The 14,040-nt window shown below is 41.9% G+C and overlaps 1 protein-coding gene across 7 annotated transcripts in view; it reads left to right on the top strand.

Moving 5' to 3' along the window:
* Positions 1-7,220: 7,220 nt before the first annotated feature.
* Positions 7,221-14,040, top strand: part of LDB2 (LIM domain binding 2) — a 453,308-nt gene continuing 446,488 nt past the window's right edge. For all 7 annotated transcript variants that reach the window (XM_055589162.1, XM_055589160.1, XM_055589161.1 and 4 more), the window contains exon 1: positions 7,221-7,593. In XM_055589162.1, coding sequence (XP_055445137.1) covers positions 7,462-7,593 — 132 coding nt within the window. In that variant the 5' untranslated portion in view covers positions 7,221-7,461. The remainder of the gene's footprint in view (positions 7,594-14,040) is intronic.

Raw genomic sequence — 14,040 nt, 5'->3', positions numbered from 1 at the left:
TTCCCATAATGGCCCCATGAAATTAGTGCTGTTATTTCTACTTTACAAATAAAGAAAACTAAAGCTAACTTCAGAGATTTAATAATTGTGTGAAATCTAATTCACACAATGAGGAAGTGACAAAACTGAATCCAGAGTGCAACGTCTTTGACATTTGACCACATGGTCTGGCATGGGTCAGAAGTAGATTACAGAAGCCTCAACAGCAGCTCTGAGGTCTTTTGGACATTGAACAATTTAAGATGATGACAGAGAACCTTATGGGGTAGAGGCTTCTGAAAATGGAGTTTCTTCAGTTATCAAATTTGCCCATTTTTGTTTGGCCAGGACCTAGCATAGTAACTGACTTGTAATAAATGCCCACTAGATGCTTTCTGAGTGAGTAAATGAATGAATGAATAATAGCTTTTACACATCCCTCTATAATAGCTTTTTATCTATATATTATGGATAGACTGGCCTAGAATTAAGGGATGTAAATTGCTAGGATAGCTCCTCGAATTCATTCTGATAAGTGTTTACCTATTTATTTTACAAAAATATACTGAACACCCACAAGTGCCAGGCAGCATGCTAAATTCTGAGTGCACATGCATGGCTAAAACCAACATATCACCAGCACTCATGGAATTTATGATTTCATGGCAGACACAAGCAAGAGGAAAGGAAATAGCCAATACAGACATGATTAAAAATAATGACAGAGACCAAACCAACAGAATTCAGTGATAGAAAGTGATGGCCCATGGATAGAACATTTAGATAATTGGTCATGGATGTCATTCCATGGACTTACGGAACGACGAAGTGAATACTGGGTGGTCGATGCTGTGGGGCTGGGTTTTACCATTGAGCTGTTCTCAGCAGCTACAGCCTTCTTGCGCTATGCTCTGCTGTGCTTAGCAGCTCAGTCCTGTCCAACTCTTTCTGACCCCATGAACTGTAGCTCGCCAGGCTCCTCTGTCCATGGGATTCTCCAGGCAAGAATACTGGAGTGGGTTGCCATTCCCTTCTCCAGGGGATCTTCCCAACCCAGGGATCAAACCCGGGTGTCCTGTATTGCAGGCAGATTCTTTACTGTTTGAGGCACCAGGGAAGCCCAAGCTACCAGGGAAGCCTTCTTAGCCACTACAAATACTTAGTGAATTTAGTTTAGGCAAGAGAACGGTAGAGAATGACTGTAGACATCACAAAAAAAGGAAATTCAAGATGTCTCCAAAGTTTCGAGGTTGAGACAGATTTCCAAGTTCTTTGGGACCGTCAGCAAGGCTCTCCTGAGCTGCAGACTGACTCCATTTATAAATTTTAAATGCCTGAATCAGGACAACTGATCCAGATGAGAAGTCGGCCTTTAGGAGTTCTGCAAAGTCATCAATCATCTCAATTTCAGGTGATAGCCAAAAGCAAGGAGAGAAGTTTTTAGCATCCCTTTGGGGTCTTGTTTCCTCTGTTCCAGATAGAAGTTATTTAGTAACTGTTTTAGGTATTCCTGGGGCTGAAATTAACCTCCCAGAGCCTCCTTCAGGTCTTGGGTCTGTCTGAGTCCCAGCCACCCTCCTCATATCTGTATAATCTCTCATTCAAACCAAGGGCTTATCTTGTCACTGATTGGCTCCCCAGGATCCATGCAACAGACTGCAAACTTCTTAAAATGGTACCTAAGGCCTTCTCGAGGGCATCAACATTTTTTACTATTTCTACTTTTGCAAAGTTTCTTGACTTTTCTTGATGTCAAATATCTTCATTTCTTTAGTGTCCCCTCTGCTTGTCGTGACTTTCTGCAGACTCTCACCTTTGTCTCTCTGACACATCCTCAAGGATAAACACAGATGCCAACTTCTCTGTGAAGCCTTCTTTGACTTTACTAGTTTGAATAGATTCCTCCTTCCTTGAAGGCTCTTTGTACATTATTTAGCTTTTCTTTGATAGAGTTTGAAGATACCTACCTTAAGATGCCTTAGATTTATTTCTGCCTTATCTCTAGTGTTAATGCCTACTTCCTATCTGAGCCTGTCCTTCACACTCCACAGTGTCATTTTACGTGTATTTCTGAGGTTGAGTAATCCCTGATACTTTTTCTAATAATAGCAGTAGCAACTATGAACACTTACCAAGTGCCAAGCACTGTTCCAGCCAATTTATTGCATCCTCAATGTCTGTTCAGAGAACTTTTAGGGGTGATTCAATACTCAACCTGCAAAATTATATGCAAACTAGTATGGTTTAATTTTGCACTTTTATTGACTTATTTAATTCTCATAAAAACATAGGATTGCTATTAGCCCATTTCACAGGTTAGGAAACCGAGGCACAGAGAAGTTAAGTGACTAGGATCACACAGCTAAATGCAAGCTTCAAGCCAAGTCACTGAAGTTCCAAAGTGCATCCTTTAAGAGAATATTCATGTCTGTTTATTTTATCTGCCCGTCACATTTCAGCTGTATCTTGCATGTATATGTTAGCTAAATGCTTATGGAATGAAGAGGCAGAAAGAAAAAATAAAAGGCACAGATAAAGGCAAGGAAAGGCAGAGAGACAACAAAAGAGTGGTAAGAAAGCCAGCTTTCTAAAGCAAACACAGCTTAGCAGAAGGAACTGAAGCCCTTGCAATTGGATAGATTAAGGAAAGGGACAATGACTCCAATATCTAGATGAGTCAGACAGGCAAATGGAAATTAGGGACACAGGCTGGTGAAGGCTGTGGTGATGGAAACCATGGAGGACGGACAGGTACTAACGGGTCCCACTGCATGCTGCTGTGCGGCAGAGATGGGGCCAAGGGGTGCCAGAGCTTCTTTTCAAGAGAAGATGAAAATCTGGATTTTACATGAAATTCTTTGTTTTTGTAAGCTGTTGGCAAGTATTTCAAGTGAAGGGAAAAATAAACCCTCTGTGGGTTAAACCTAGGGTGACTATAGTTAGATGAAGTTGCAAACTCAAAGGTCAGGCCAGGTTTTAGGGCATCCTGAATGTCTGTGGAGAGGACTTTGGGGGCACATTCAACACTCAGCATGCAAAATTCTATGCAAACTGGCATGGTTCAATTTGAGGGGTAATAGAAGTGTTGCACTGGGGTTAGATGTGTTCACTCTTATGGTATACAAACATTGCTTCTTGAATTTCTTTATGGTTTCCCAAAAGAGTTGATTTACAGGCTTCAAATGAGCACATTTCTTTCACTTCTCAGGCTTAACGCTGTGACAGAATAAGATGAGTCATAGCTGGTCCCTTAGTGGTGGGGGAGGGATAAATAAGGAGGTTGGGATTAACATAGACACACAAATATATACATATATGTATAACAGATACTCAGTGAGGACCTACTGGACAACATGTGGAACTCTGCTCAGTACTCTGTAATAAGCTATATGGGAAAAGATTCTGAAAAAGAATAGAGATATGCACATGTGGGAACCCCTGGCAGCTCAGTGGTAAAGAACCTGCTTGCCAAGCAGGAGATGAGGGTTCGATCCTTGCGTCTGGAAGATCCCTTCAGGAAGGAAATAACAACCCACTTCCAGTATTCTTGCCTGGGAAATCCTATGGACAGAGGAGCCTGGCGGGCTGCAGTCCTTGGGGTTGCAAAAAGAGTTGGACACAACTTAGTAACTAAACAATGACAACATATGCATATCTATAGCTAAATCCCTCTGCTGTACATCTGAAACTAACACCACTTTGTAAATCAAATATACCCCAATATCAAATAAAAATTTTAAGAAAAGAGTAAGAAAAACCAGTAAAACAAAAGAAGCAGGGAAGTGGCAAAACCAAGCAGGTAACCTGATCATGCAAAGGATTAAACATCTAACGGTGTGACTTTGAGAGTACGTGCTGGAAGATTTGGACGATGAAAAAAGCAGAAGTAGTTTGGCAAGGCTTCAGGGTAGAAGTGGGACGGTGGGGACAATGGGTGTCTGACACTGAGCAGGACGAAAACTAAAATCCAGGTTATGAGAGCCATTTCATGCTCTTGCCTTTTTTTCTAATTAAATCTGTACGCATGGCTTGGGTACCTACCCAAGGGCTCAGTACCCTGCTGGCCACCGAGGATAAAGAACAGCGAGGCTCTAAAGATGAGCAGGATGGACCTAGGTTCAAAGTAGCAAAATGCTTAAGACTCAGGCAGACGGGTATGAATCTTGTCACTGTCCTTAAGTATTTGATCTTGAAGGTATTTCTTAGCCTCTCCAAGTCCTAGTCTCCATATCTGTAAAATAGGGACAGTAATTCCATCAATCACATAGGTTTGTTGTGAGATTAGCAAAGAATGTTTGCGTAAACCAGTCAGCACAGTGCCTGCCACATAGTAACGACTTCATAAAAAATAGCAATTACTACATCTATGTATAAATTCTCCAATAGAAAAATATAGAAAATATAGTTTACGCAAAGGGGGACATTATTGAATATTTCTTATCGCTTTCATTTTTTTTCTTTCATAGCATACACTACAATTTGAAATTATGTTTCCTAGCACCTACCTATGCATATATTAGGTACCTAATAGTAACATTTTTGAGCAGTCATATGTGTGGGTGCTAATCCATTCCGGTGCATCATCTCATCTAATCCATTGCAGCAGTCTTATGGATTGTTACAATTATTTTTCCCAATTTAAAAATAAGGTTCCCAAGGCATACAGAGATGAAGGCACTTGGTCAAGTTCACAAGACAGGTAAGCGGTAGAGCCGGGGCTGAGCTGTTCTCTGGCCAGTGTTCAGTTGTGCCGTCTTCTAATGCCAATGAAGTATGTGTGGAATGAACGCATCAGTGAATGGGTAATGAAAAAAGAAACAAGGTTCACAGAGCAGGAGCCACTTTAATTGGAGAGGAGGGTGAGTAGGGGTTTGTACGTAAGCAAGGGACCAAAGGGCCAATGCTTGCCAGCATGAAATGAGATTGTAACTATAGGCAGACTGAGTATAGCAAACGAACAAACAAATTGTGTGTGTGTGTGTGTGTGTGTGTGTGTGTTTGACAGAGACACAGAGAGACAGAGACAGACAGAAAGAGATAGAGAGGCAGAGAGAGGAAAGTTTTAATGAGCTTGGGCATTACCCCGCTGACAGTGGAGAAAACACTGAAGGGAAAACGTGGGCAAGCTTACTTCCCTTTCTATAATCAACCTTCGACTTGTAATAAGGATGAACCCCAAGTCAGAAGAGAATTGTGGATGTGTGAACAGTATCAGATATTTCCGAACTTGGAATCTTTAGGTATTAACAGGAAGAAATATTTCCAATAACCGTTTGGAACGGTCTATAAGAAATAATGAGAGCAAAACTCCACCTTATTCAGAAAGGGATTCCCTAAAGGGATTGTTGAGCTTTTCCCAATTTTGATCAGTACGGGACTGCACCGGCCTGCTCGGTGTTACTTTAATTCTCCAACCAAGACAGCCACGTAAACACAAACTTGGGCGGCACTGAACTCTTGGGCCGCACTGAACTCTTGGGCCGCGTTGAGTTGGGGAATTTAAACACAGGCAACGGTTAGGTTTTGCAGTGGCCATCATTCCAAAACATAAATCAAGCCAAATTTGTTTGAAATCCTGTCTTTAGAAGGTTGTGTGTTTTGACAAACCTTGCAGCAAATTTGGTCCAGCTTTTGGATTTGTAATGAAACCTGAAACCCAGTGTGCCGGCCTGCCCTGGGGTCCTCTGGAAGGAAGCCTTCCAACCAGCCTTAGTGTATGTAAGGCCTTCCCTAATCTCATCCTGGCAAGAGACAGTTACTGTATTGGGTTGCATTGTAAGTTTGAGGTGGACTCTGCAAATATTTCATGCAGTTATGGAGGACAAATCAAGACGGCAATTTGGAGGCATTTTGATGCCTGAGTATTCTTAAGAGTGTAAATTGCAGAATTAGCAATACCTTATCCCCTGTTGGCTAGTGACTTGCAGATACCCCAAGCCATGGTTGGGGCAGAAAGTTAATTAACCTGCTTATTAAAAAGAAGAAATGTCTCATTTGCATGCATTTACATTCAAGTCTTACATGCATCAAGCTTTTTGGTAGTCTCTGCTTTCTTTCTTTAATACCACTGACCTAGCTAGATACTGGCTCAAAACATTTACACTTTCTGTGCTTTTATATCTGGGCTTTGTTTAAGGGGTAGATGTCTGGTTATCATTGGTTCCAGCAGAATTTGATTGTCATATAGATCATTTCATTACTATAGACATCCTCTCCCCTCTCCTGGGTGGTGCAGGCTTTCTTCCAGTTATCATATACCATGATTGAGAAAAGATTCATGGACATAACCCATCTTAGAAAAAAAAGGCCTTGTCTCCATCAGAGTTGGGCATGTTATTTGGGGATAAACCATTCAATTATTCGCAATTTCCTACTCAACTGAATTTTCCATGGACATTTTTTGCAGGAGTTTTCTCTGTCTTGCTTTTCCCATCTTTCTTGGAGGTCTGCTTTGGGAGATTTTATTTCCTTTATTTTGTCTCCTAGGGAAAGAAGACCATTGCACCATGGGTGTTTCTTGGGCATTCCACATTCCAAATAATCATTATTTTTAACCTGAAAATGTTTCAGTGACCTGAATCTAGGCCCCCTTAAAGCAGCCTGAGTGAAGCTTTGGGAGAAGGAGAGGGAGTGGGCTGGGAAGAAGGGTGCCAGACAGGGGAGGAAGGGGCTCCAAGGGAGGGACTGAAATGCAAAGACTCCACCAAGCTCTCAAACTGCAAGGAAAACCAAAACTACAGAGGGAGCTTAGTGCAGAGGGAAGCCTGCCCGGGAGTGAACCACCGGCTCAGCTTTGGGGGACCCCGGACACCCAGGTTCTGTGTTTTATAGCCGTCACCTCTCTGATCCATGACAATGGCTGTGGTCGTCTGGGGCTGAGGGCTCAGCTGGGAGCCGTTAAACCACCTATATGCTAACAAGCTCTGCCTTCAGGTCGTGAAGGGTCCTGGCTGGAGGGGCAAGCAAAAAATAAAACCCCACCAAACCTTAGACCCCTGTCAGACTGCGAGGAGAAGGATATTTTTTGAACTAGTCTACGGTGCGGACAGGAAATGACCTCTCCACAAACTGCTTCTTTAAAAACAAGCAGTGATGCCTAAAGCCATCCAACTCCCCTCTCCCTCCCTCCCTTCCTCTCTCCCAGCCTCCCTCCCTCTCTGAAGCTCCAGCTCTCCGGCTCTCCCTCCCCTCCCTCCTCCCCCCCTCCCTCCTCCCCGCGCCCTCCTCCCTGCCGCCCGCTCTCCGGTCTCGCTCGCTATAGAGGCTCCCACGGCAGTTCCCAGCCACTGTGTTCAGCCTGCCTGCCTGCCTCTGTGTGTGAGAGAGAGAGTGTGTGTGTGTGCGTGCGTGTGTGTATGCGCGCGCGCGCGTGTGTGCGAGCGTGTGCGTGCGGCTACTTTGTAGTGGGAAGAACACAGCCCATGTGCTCTGCATGGACGTTACTGATACTCTGTTTGGCTTGATTTTCGACAAGCAGGCAAGATGTCCAGCACACCACATGACCCCTTCTATTCTTCTCCTTTCGGACCGTTCTATAGGAGACACACACCCTATATGGTACAACCAGAGTACCGAATCTATGAGATGAACAAGAGGCTGCAGTCCCGCACAGAGGTAAGGACTTCAACCTTGGGTGTGTGTTGCTGTCTTTTTTTTTTTTTTTTCCTTCCCCCAAACTGTGCCCGAGCTTTTCCTGCGTGGCTGGCTGCATCCTGCGGGAAGTGTCCCGCTAGATCCTACCGCGTACGTGGAAATGAGCGCCAGGATGAAGCCACGAGTTTGAACGCTGGGTTTCTTGCACAGCAACTCTTGGAAGGTGGGGACAGTTTCTGGTGGAATCTTGAGATAGACAACCCAGCACTTGATTCGCCTGTCGGGTCTCCAGAAATGCTTTCCCAGAACTCTGGCGTCTTGCAGGCTCCGCGTCGGTCCCCTCTTAGTGTTTCTTGAGATAGAGTTCTAAGAGATTCCATGCTCATTGGCATCCAGCAAAATAATTTGTTTTTTTAAAAAAAGCAAATCCCAGAGGAAGTCTGCTTTGACCTGCATTTGCTTTTCAAAGTCATCAGGATTGAGGTGAAAAGGGCAGTAGATCCACCCGTGGTACTTTTCAGAACTGGCCCTGGAGGGACATGATTGTCTATTTCCCTGTTAAATTCAAGAAACCACTTGCTGGGGGCGAGGGGTTCTTGACTCTCTCCCAGGGAGGGTAGGGATGTCTCCTGGGCTCTCCCTTCCACCAGAGCTGGCTCAGAAATCAAATCAGCTTGAGTTTTTGGCAAATTTTGTGATCTGGTGCCTGAGATAGGAGCCTCACCTCCTTGCAAGCAACTCTGGGAGCCACGGGAGACAGGACTTTGAGAACTTTGTAAATGCAAAAACTCCAGAATGCCTCCTGCAATTTAAATATTTAGTGCCCGCTGACTTTTCCTCAGTGCTGGCTGAGCTGACAGGTCCTACAGCTGGGCTGCCCCTTTGCCTTTAAGTTGGGGCTTTGTGTTGAAGTGTTCTGAGAAGGAGTTTGTCACAGAGTCACTTTAGAAAGTAGAAATCACTGGGAATTTTGTCCTTTCTGCAGAGTATGGATACCTGGAGGGTTGCTGGCAAAAAGCTTTCGGGGACTAGCATTGGTAGAATTTTAGGTAGAAGACTGACTCTCAGTTCCAAAGAGGGACTCAGTTAAGGTTGTATGATTAGATGAGAGCCCAAAATACACTTGCTTGAATTGTCCATAGAGCCATGGAGAACTCCTGATGTTTAATGTATTTAATGTAGCTAACAAGATGTGACCCGCTTTCTGACTGGCTAACTGCTGGACTAGGACTGATTTAAGAAAAAAAAAAAAAAAGTAGCTGAGCTGTCTTTATCACTGCTGTTTTCTTTATGTGTTAATACATCATAGATGTTACATATACTTGATACTATTGCTCTTCCCAAGAGCCAGTAGCTTTGACACAAGTGTAAACTCTTGTGCAAAGGGTGGTGAGCCTTTGGATATAAATGATATATGTGTGTTGTTGAGATTGTATGTTACAGTGTGTATATTTCAATGTCATTCCGATCCTTGCGACTGTGTATTGGAATCGTCAACTCTTACCCAAACTGTTGTTTGTCACAGCCTGCTTTCTAAATTAGGAGGATAGAGAATGTCTTCTAGTTCAGGCACACATAATTGCAACACAGATTTGGGGTAAAAAAAATGTCTTGAAATATGATTAGTTTTTAAAAAAAAAAAAAAGAGACCAGGGGCCTTGATGGATCGATTGTTGAAGAGCAGCAGGATTTAAAAACAACCCGTGTTCATCTTATATCTTAGAAAGTTTTTGTGGAGTTGTAGGAGGAGGTTTTCCTCCCAACAACCTTCTCTGTTAGGGGAGCAGGCAGATTTCTCAGACGTGTGTGTTCTCCTGTGTCCCTTAATTATCACCTGGCCAGTTCTGAGCTAGCATACTCATCTGGAAGACTTCTCTACGCTGGTCCTCATAAAAATCTGTAGGATGCAATAAGGTGCCTACATTTGTTTCACATGTGAGAGAAGACCTTTGAAAGCCCCTCATTCATGGCATGTTTCTTAAAAATGGCACATTATCTTTTGTGAGAGCTAAAGTAAGGAATTCCTAACTTTTGGATCCTGGGGTATTACTTTTAAGTACAAAAGCTGCTTCGTAGCTCGAGAAACTAGAGAAGGAAATCTTGCTATGACAGATCTTAAAGATGTTTTAAAACCTCTCTGGCTGACAAAAAAGCATGGAAAACTGTTTCTAGAACTGAATGTTCTAGAGCTTACCTTAAACATTTCTTCCCTTAGTTAGATTTTTAAAGTAATTATCCAAATAATTACTCTGACGCTTCCGTTTTGCTTTGCCAAGCAGTAAAGGATGTCATGAACCCGAGGCCGTAAGTTTGCTTTCATTTCATAATGAAAAAAAGGAGAGAACCAAATAAGTACTCCTAAGATACATAAATCTTAACATTCAGTATTAGACTGGTCAAAGTTTATAACGGAAAAAAAGGGTTTAGAAAAGACTAACTTTTCTTGAAAAAGTTGCATTGTGCCTTTACCAAGGATGATTATTTATGATGAAGTTATTCTGAACCCTAGGGAGAGATGGGCTGGAATAAAGTACAGTAATATCCAGAAAGAGTTATCAGTTTATAATCACACGCAAAAATCAAATAGTTGGTTGCCAGATCACTTTTAGAATGTAACCTGTGCATCCATCCATTTTGGCCAAGAGAGGCCGACCCTCTTTCTTTCTCTCTTCAGGTTCCTGCTTCTATATTACTTGGTGTTTTTCATCGACTCCTTACACATGTACGCACACACTTGCACTCACACACGCACACCCCTGGTAGCACGCTTGACTCTCCATTCCTTTTTGAATGTACACTTGCCTAGAAAGAAATTGTAGCACATCCCATTTGCGATGAAAAAAATTGTAACCAAGTTTGCAGAAATTTCTTGAAAACATCCTTCTTTATGGAAAGGAAAGAAAGTTGTGAAGAAGAAGCATGGCGCCCACCTACCTTCCTGCTTTTTTCTATCCCCCCAGAACATTCTCTTCTGGGATTGATGCCTTTCTTCCAGTTAAATCCAGTCAGAGCCCTTCAGGAGCTGGGTAGTCTTAAAGAACCCAGGATTGGGAGTTAATCCTGTTTCAAACTTGTTTCTTCGCTTACTAACTTGTTGGCATGGATCTTGTTTCCTCATCAGCAAATCCCCTGCAAGGCCCCTTTAATTTGAAAATCCAGATTCTTTCAAAGTCCAGGGTTTGGTTTCCTTCAGTATGAACAAAGTGTCATGAACCAGAGTAATGAGCAAAGACATTATTTCTTGGCTCACGGTATTTAGTTCAGAATTGCAAATGGTAATGTGAAAATAGTCATAGTGGAGAAAATATTGCAGAGAGAAACCCTGGCAGTCTTGTTTAAGGCCAGCGCTGGAAGCAAGCAATTGCTGGGACAAAGTAGGTGTACAAGAAACGTCTGTGAACACGCGATCATGAATCAGTAAATGACAGAGGAGAGAGAGTTTAGCTATGTCATTAATTCTTTACCTTCTGAGCCACCAGGGAAGCCCAGTGTCACTGAAATTGGCATCATTCCTGAGAAGTACAATTCTGATGCCTTTGGGGGTGCTGGTACCTCCTGAAGCTGCTTTAGGGACCAACTTCCCAGTGCCCTAAAACTGCTCATCTCCACCTCTCCACATTTATTTCATCATGAGGCAATTTAGATCCCTAATCTCTGTGGCCAAGGAAAGCAAGTGTCTAAGAAATTATGGGATCTCATTTCTTTTTAAAGGAATATGAATGCTTTACAAAGCAAACCAATACAACATAAATATGTTTTCAATGCTGCCAGCTATTCTGGGAAATAAAAATTTCTTTGCAACACCAGAATCTCAGTGGAATTTCATAAAGAAATGCATGGATGCCCCCCCCCACCTCTTTTTAGTTGAAATTAAGAGAAACTCTTGGAGTTTTTCCTCAATGTTGATCTGTATCCTAGCCAGTAGGAAGAGGGCTACGCTGTTTTCCATTGTGTATATTACCATGAATTGACCTGAGGTCTTCGCAAATTCATTTACTATTTGAACCATCTTGCTGTCTCAAATGTATTTTTGGGAGAACAGAACTGCATAATTTTTTGTTTAACGCTGCACACAGAGTATAATCAGATAGGACATAAACCTATGTCCTAAAGATTTCAGAATTTGTTCTGTAACAAGCTTCAATAATAATAGAAGAAGCAGTGTTATTTTCATTTCCTGAGGTCTGTGCTACAAGATAAAAAAAAAATATGTATAGGTAAAATATAAGATCATCATGGTGACCTTCATTTTTAGTGAAAGGATTTCAGTAATGTCAGATTTTTATAGAATCTAAGGAACTTTAATCAAGTTATAAAAATTTTGGTTACTGTAGGTAACTTTTCTATACCTTATTTCCTCATTCAAAGACCAAAAATGTCTCTGTTCCAATGAAAAGGTTTGTAAGTATATAGTTTTTTTTCACGTTGGCAGTCTGTTGATTTTGATGAAATGCCACAACCATCGGGAAAGTGTGGGTACCATGATGTGTTTCTTTTGTTTTGAGGGCTTTTCCCCTTGTATCAGTATTACACATTCCACTCCCAAAGAGAAGACGGTGATTACAATGGGAAGCCACTGCGGGCACAAGGGTTTTCTTAGAATTACGGTGTTTAGTTTTACAGGATTTAATATGAACGTCGAAAATATTTGAAGACCTTGAAATTTAAATCTGCTGCTTTAGCCCCGCCTCAGTTCAACTCTCCAGCTCCCCGGGGAGGGGGTGGAAGGGGGTGGAGGGCTCTCAGGCTTTTCTTTCAGCTGCATTTTTATATACTTTAGTCACAGGGTTTCCCTTGTAACATCATGTTTATTCATGGGCTAGCTGAGTATCATTGATGTTCAGATGGAGCCTAGTTAAAATGAGATTAGGTATTTTGGATAGGTGGGGAAAAAAAAAAGAAAACTGCTTTGTGATAAACTTGGATTTTTTTCCTTTTTTTCCCCTTAGAAATTTAGAAAGAAAAATGGTGCTGTTACTCTGAGGCATATGAATGATTTTCAGTGTTAAGCACAGAACTTTCCAAGTTTTTCGAAGGGGGGTGGTGAGGAGTGGGGAGTGGAGGGTGGGTTAGTAGTGGTAAGGAAAGCTATTTTGAAAATGTTAAATGAAACCAAAACTGAAGTTTTTTTTAAAAAAAATGAGAACTCCCAACCTCTCTTATTTTTCAAGATCTCTACAAGGCCTCAGAAAACAAATTGCAGGACTCTTGTACCGATTTTATTTTCCTGAAGTCTTTTTTTTTTTTTTCCATTTTCTTACTATGGGAACTGTTTTTAATTAAAAATTGCTGCAAACTAACTATTCGTAGGAGGCCAAGAAGAAAAAAAGAAATCTCTCAACACCATTCTACACAGATTCTTATCAGCCTAAAATCAATGCATACTTAAATCTCCCCCCTTTTGGTGTGTAAATTATGATATAGGATTTAAACAGTATGCATCCTTTATGCATTTAGCTTTTTGTTTGGGTTTCAGAAAGAAATTAATTTAAATTGTATGGAGATAGGGCTATAAATCTCCTTTTATTACGTTTGTCCACATGAACTCATTTTCATGTGGGCCACAGAACACCCCCTTTCCGAGCGAGCAAACACAGCATAAAACAAACAACGCCAGATATTCTCAAGAACAAGATTCATAAACTTACTTATTTGGATTCAGTTGGTGGGTTGCGGAATATAATTGATCTGGAAAAACAATCTCTTTTTGAAGGTAGCAGAAAACGGGGCTTTAAAAACATTTTCAGCTAAGGTAGGTATTACATATATCTTTGTGATTTCCTAAACAAGCTATTTTCCTCTTTCCTTTTTCTTCTTCCTTCCACTTTCTTTCTTTTCTTTCCTCCTTCCCTCCCTCTCTTCCTTTCTTTCTTTTTCTTTCCTTTTTTCTTATCAATCTGAGCTTAGGTTTTCTTTTTACATTTAAATTCTGGCCACGTGCATCTGAACACAGGCACCTATTAATACTTGAGACAAACTTCAGCCATTCCTTCAAGAATTTTCCTACTTCAGGCAATGACAGTATCAATGTCTGGACATGCAAAGACTATTAAGACATTTTCTGTGTTTAGAAGCTTACCATTTGGTAACCAAGGGCAGAATACAACACCAACTCTTACAGTGAAGCCGCCTGTGAGATGGTTGGAGGGCATCACCGATGCAACGGACATGAGTTTGCGCAAGCTCCAGGAGTTGGTGATGGACAGGGAAGCCTGGCGTCCTGCAGTCCATGGGGTCGCAAAGAGTCAGACTGAGCGACTGAACTGCGCTGTTGGGTTAATACACTGTGCCTTTGACTATTGAAAGAGGCACACCTTTCTGAAAAGTAGTCATGATGATAGTCCCTAATATCTGTGGAGGGTTCCCAAGGTGCTCAGTACATTCTGTAGGTCAACTCACGTCACCCTCATAATTACCACCTCAAATTGGTACTTCTAACCTGTGCAGCCTTACTGATGAAGAAAAACT

Source organism: Bubalus kerabau, chromosome 7, assembly GCF_029407905.1.
Source record: "Bubalus kerabau isolate K-KA32 ecotype Philippines breed swamp buffalo chromosome 7, PCC_UOA_SB_1v2, whole genome shotgun sequence".
Taxonomy (NCBI): domain Eukaryota; kingdom Metazoa; phylum Chordata; class Mammalia; order Artiodactyla; family Bovidae; genus Bubalus; species Bubalus kerabau.
This window is presented reverse-complemented; position numbering and strand designations above follow the sequence as displayed.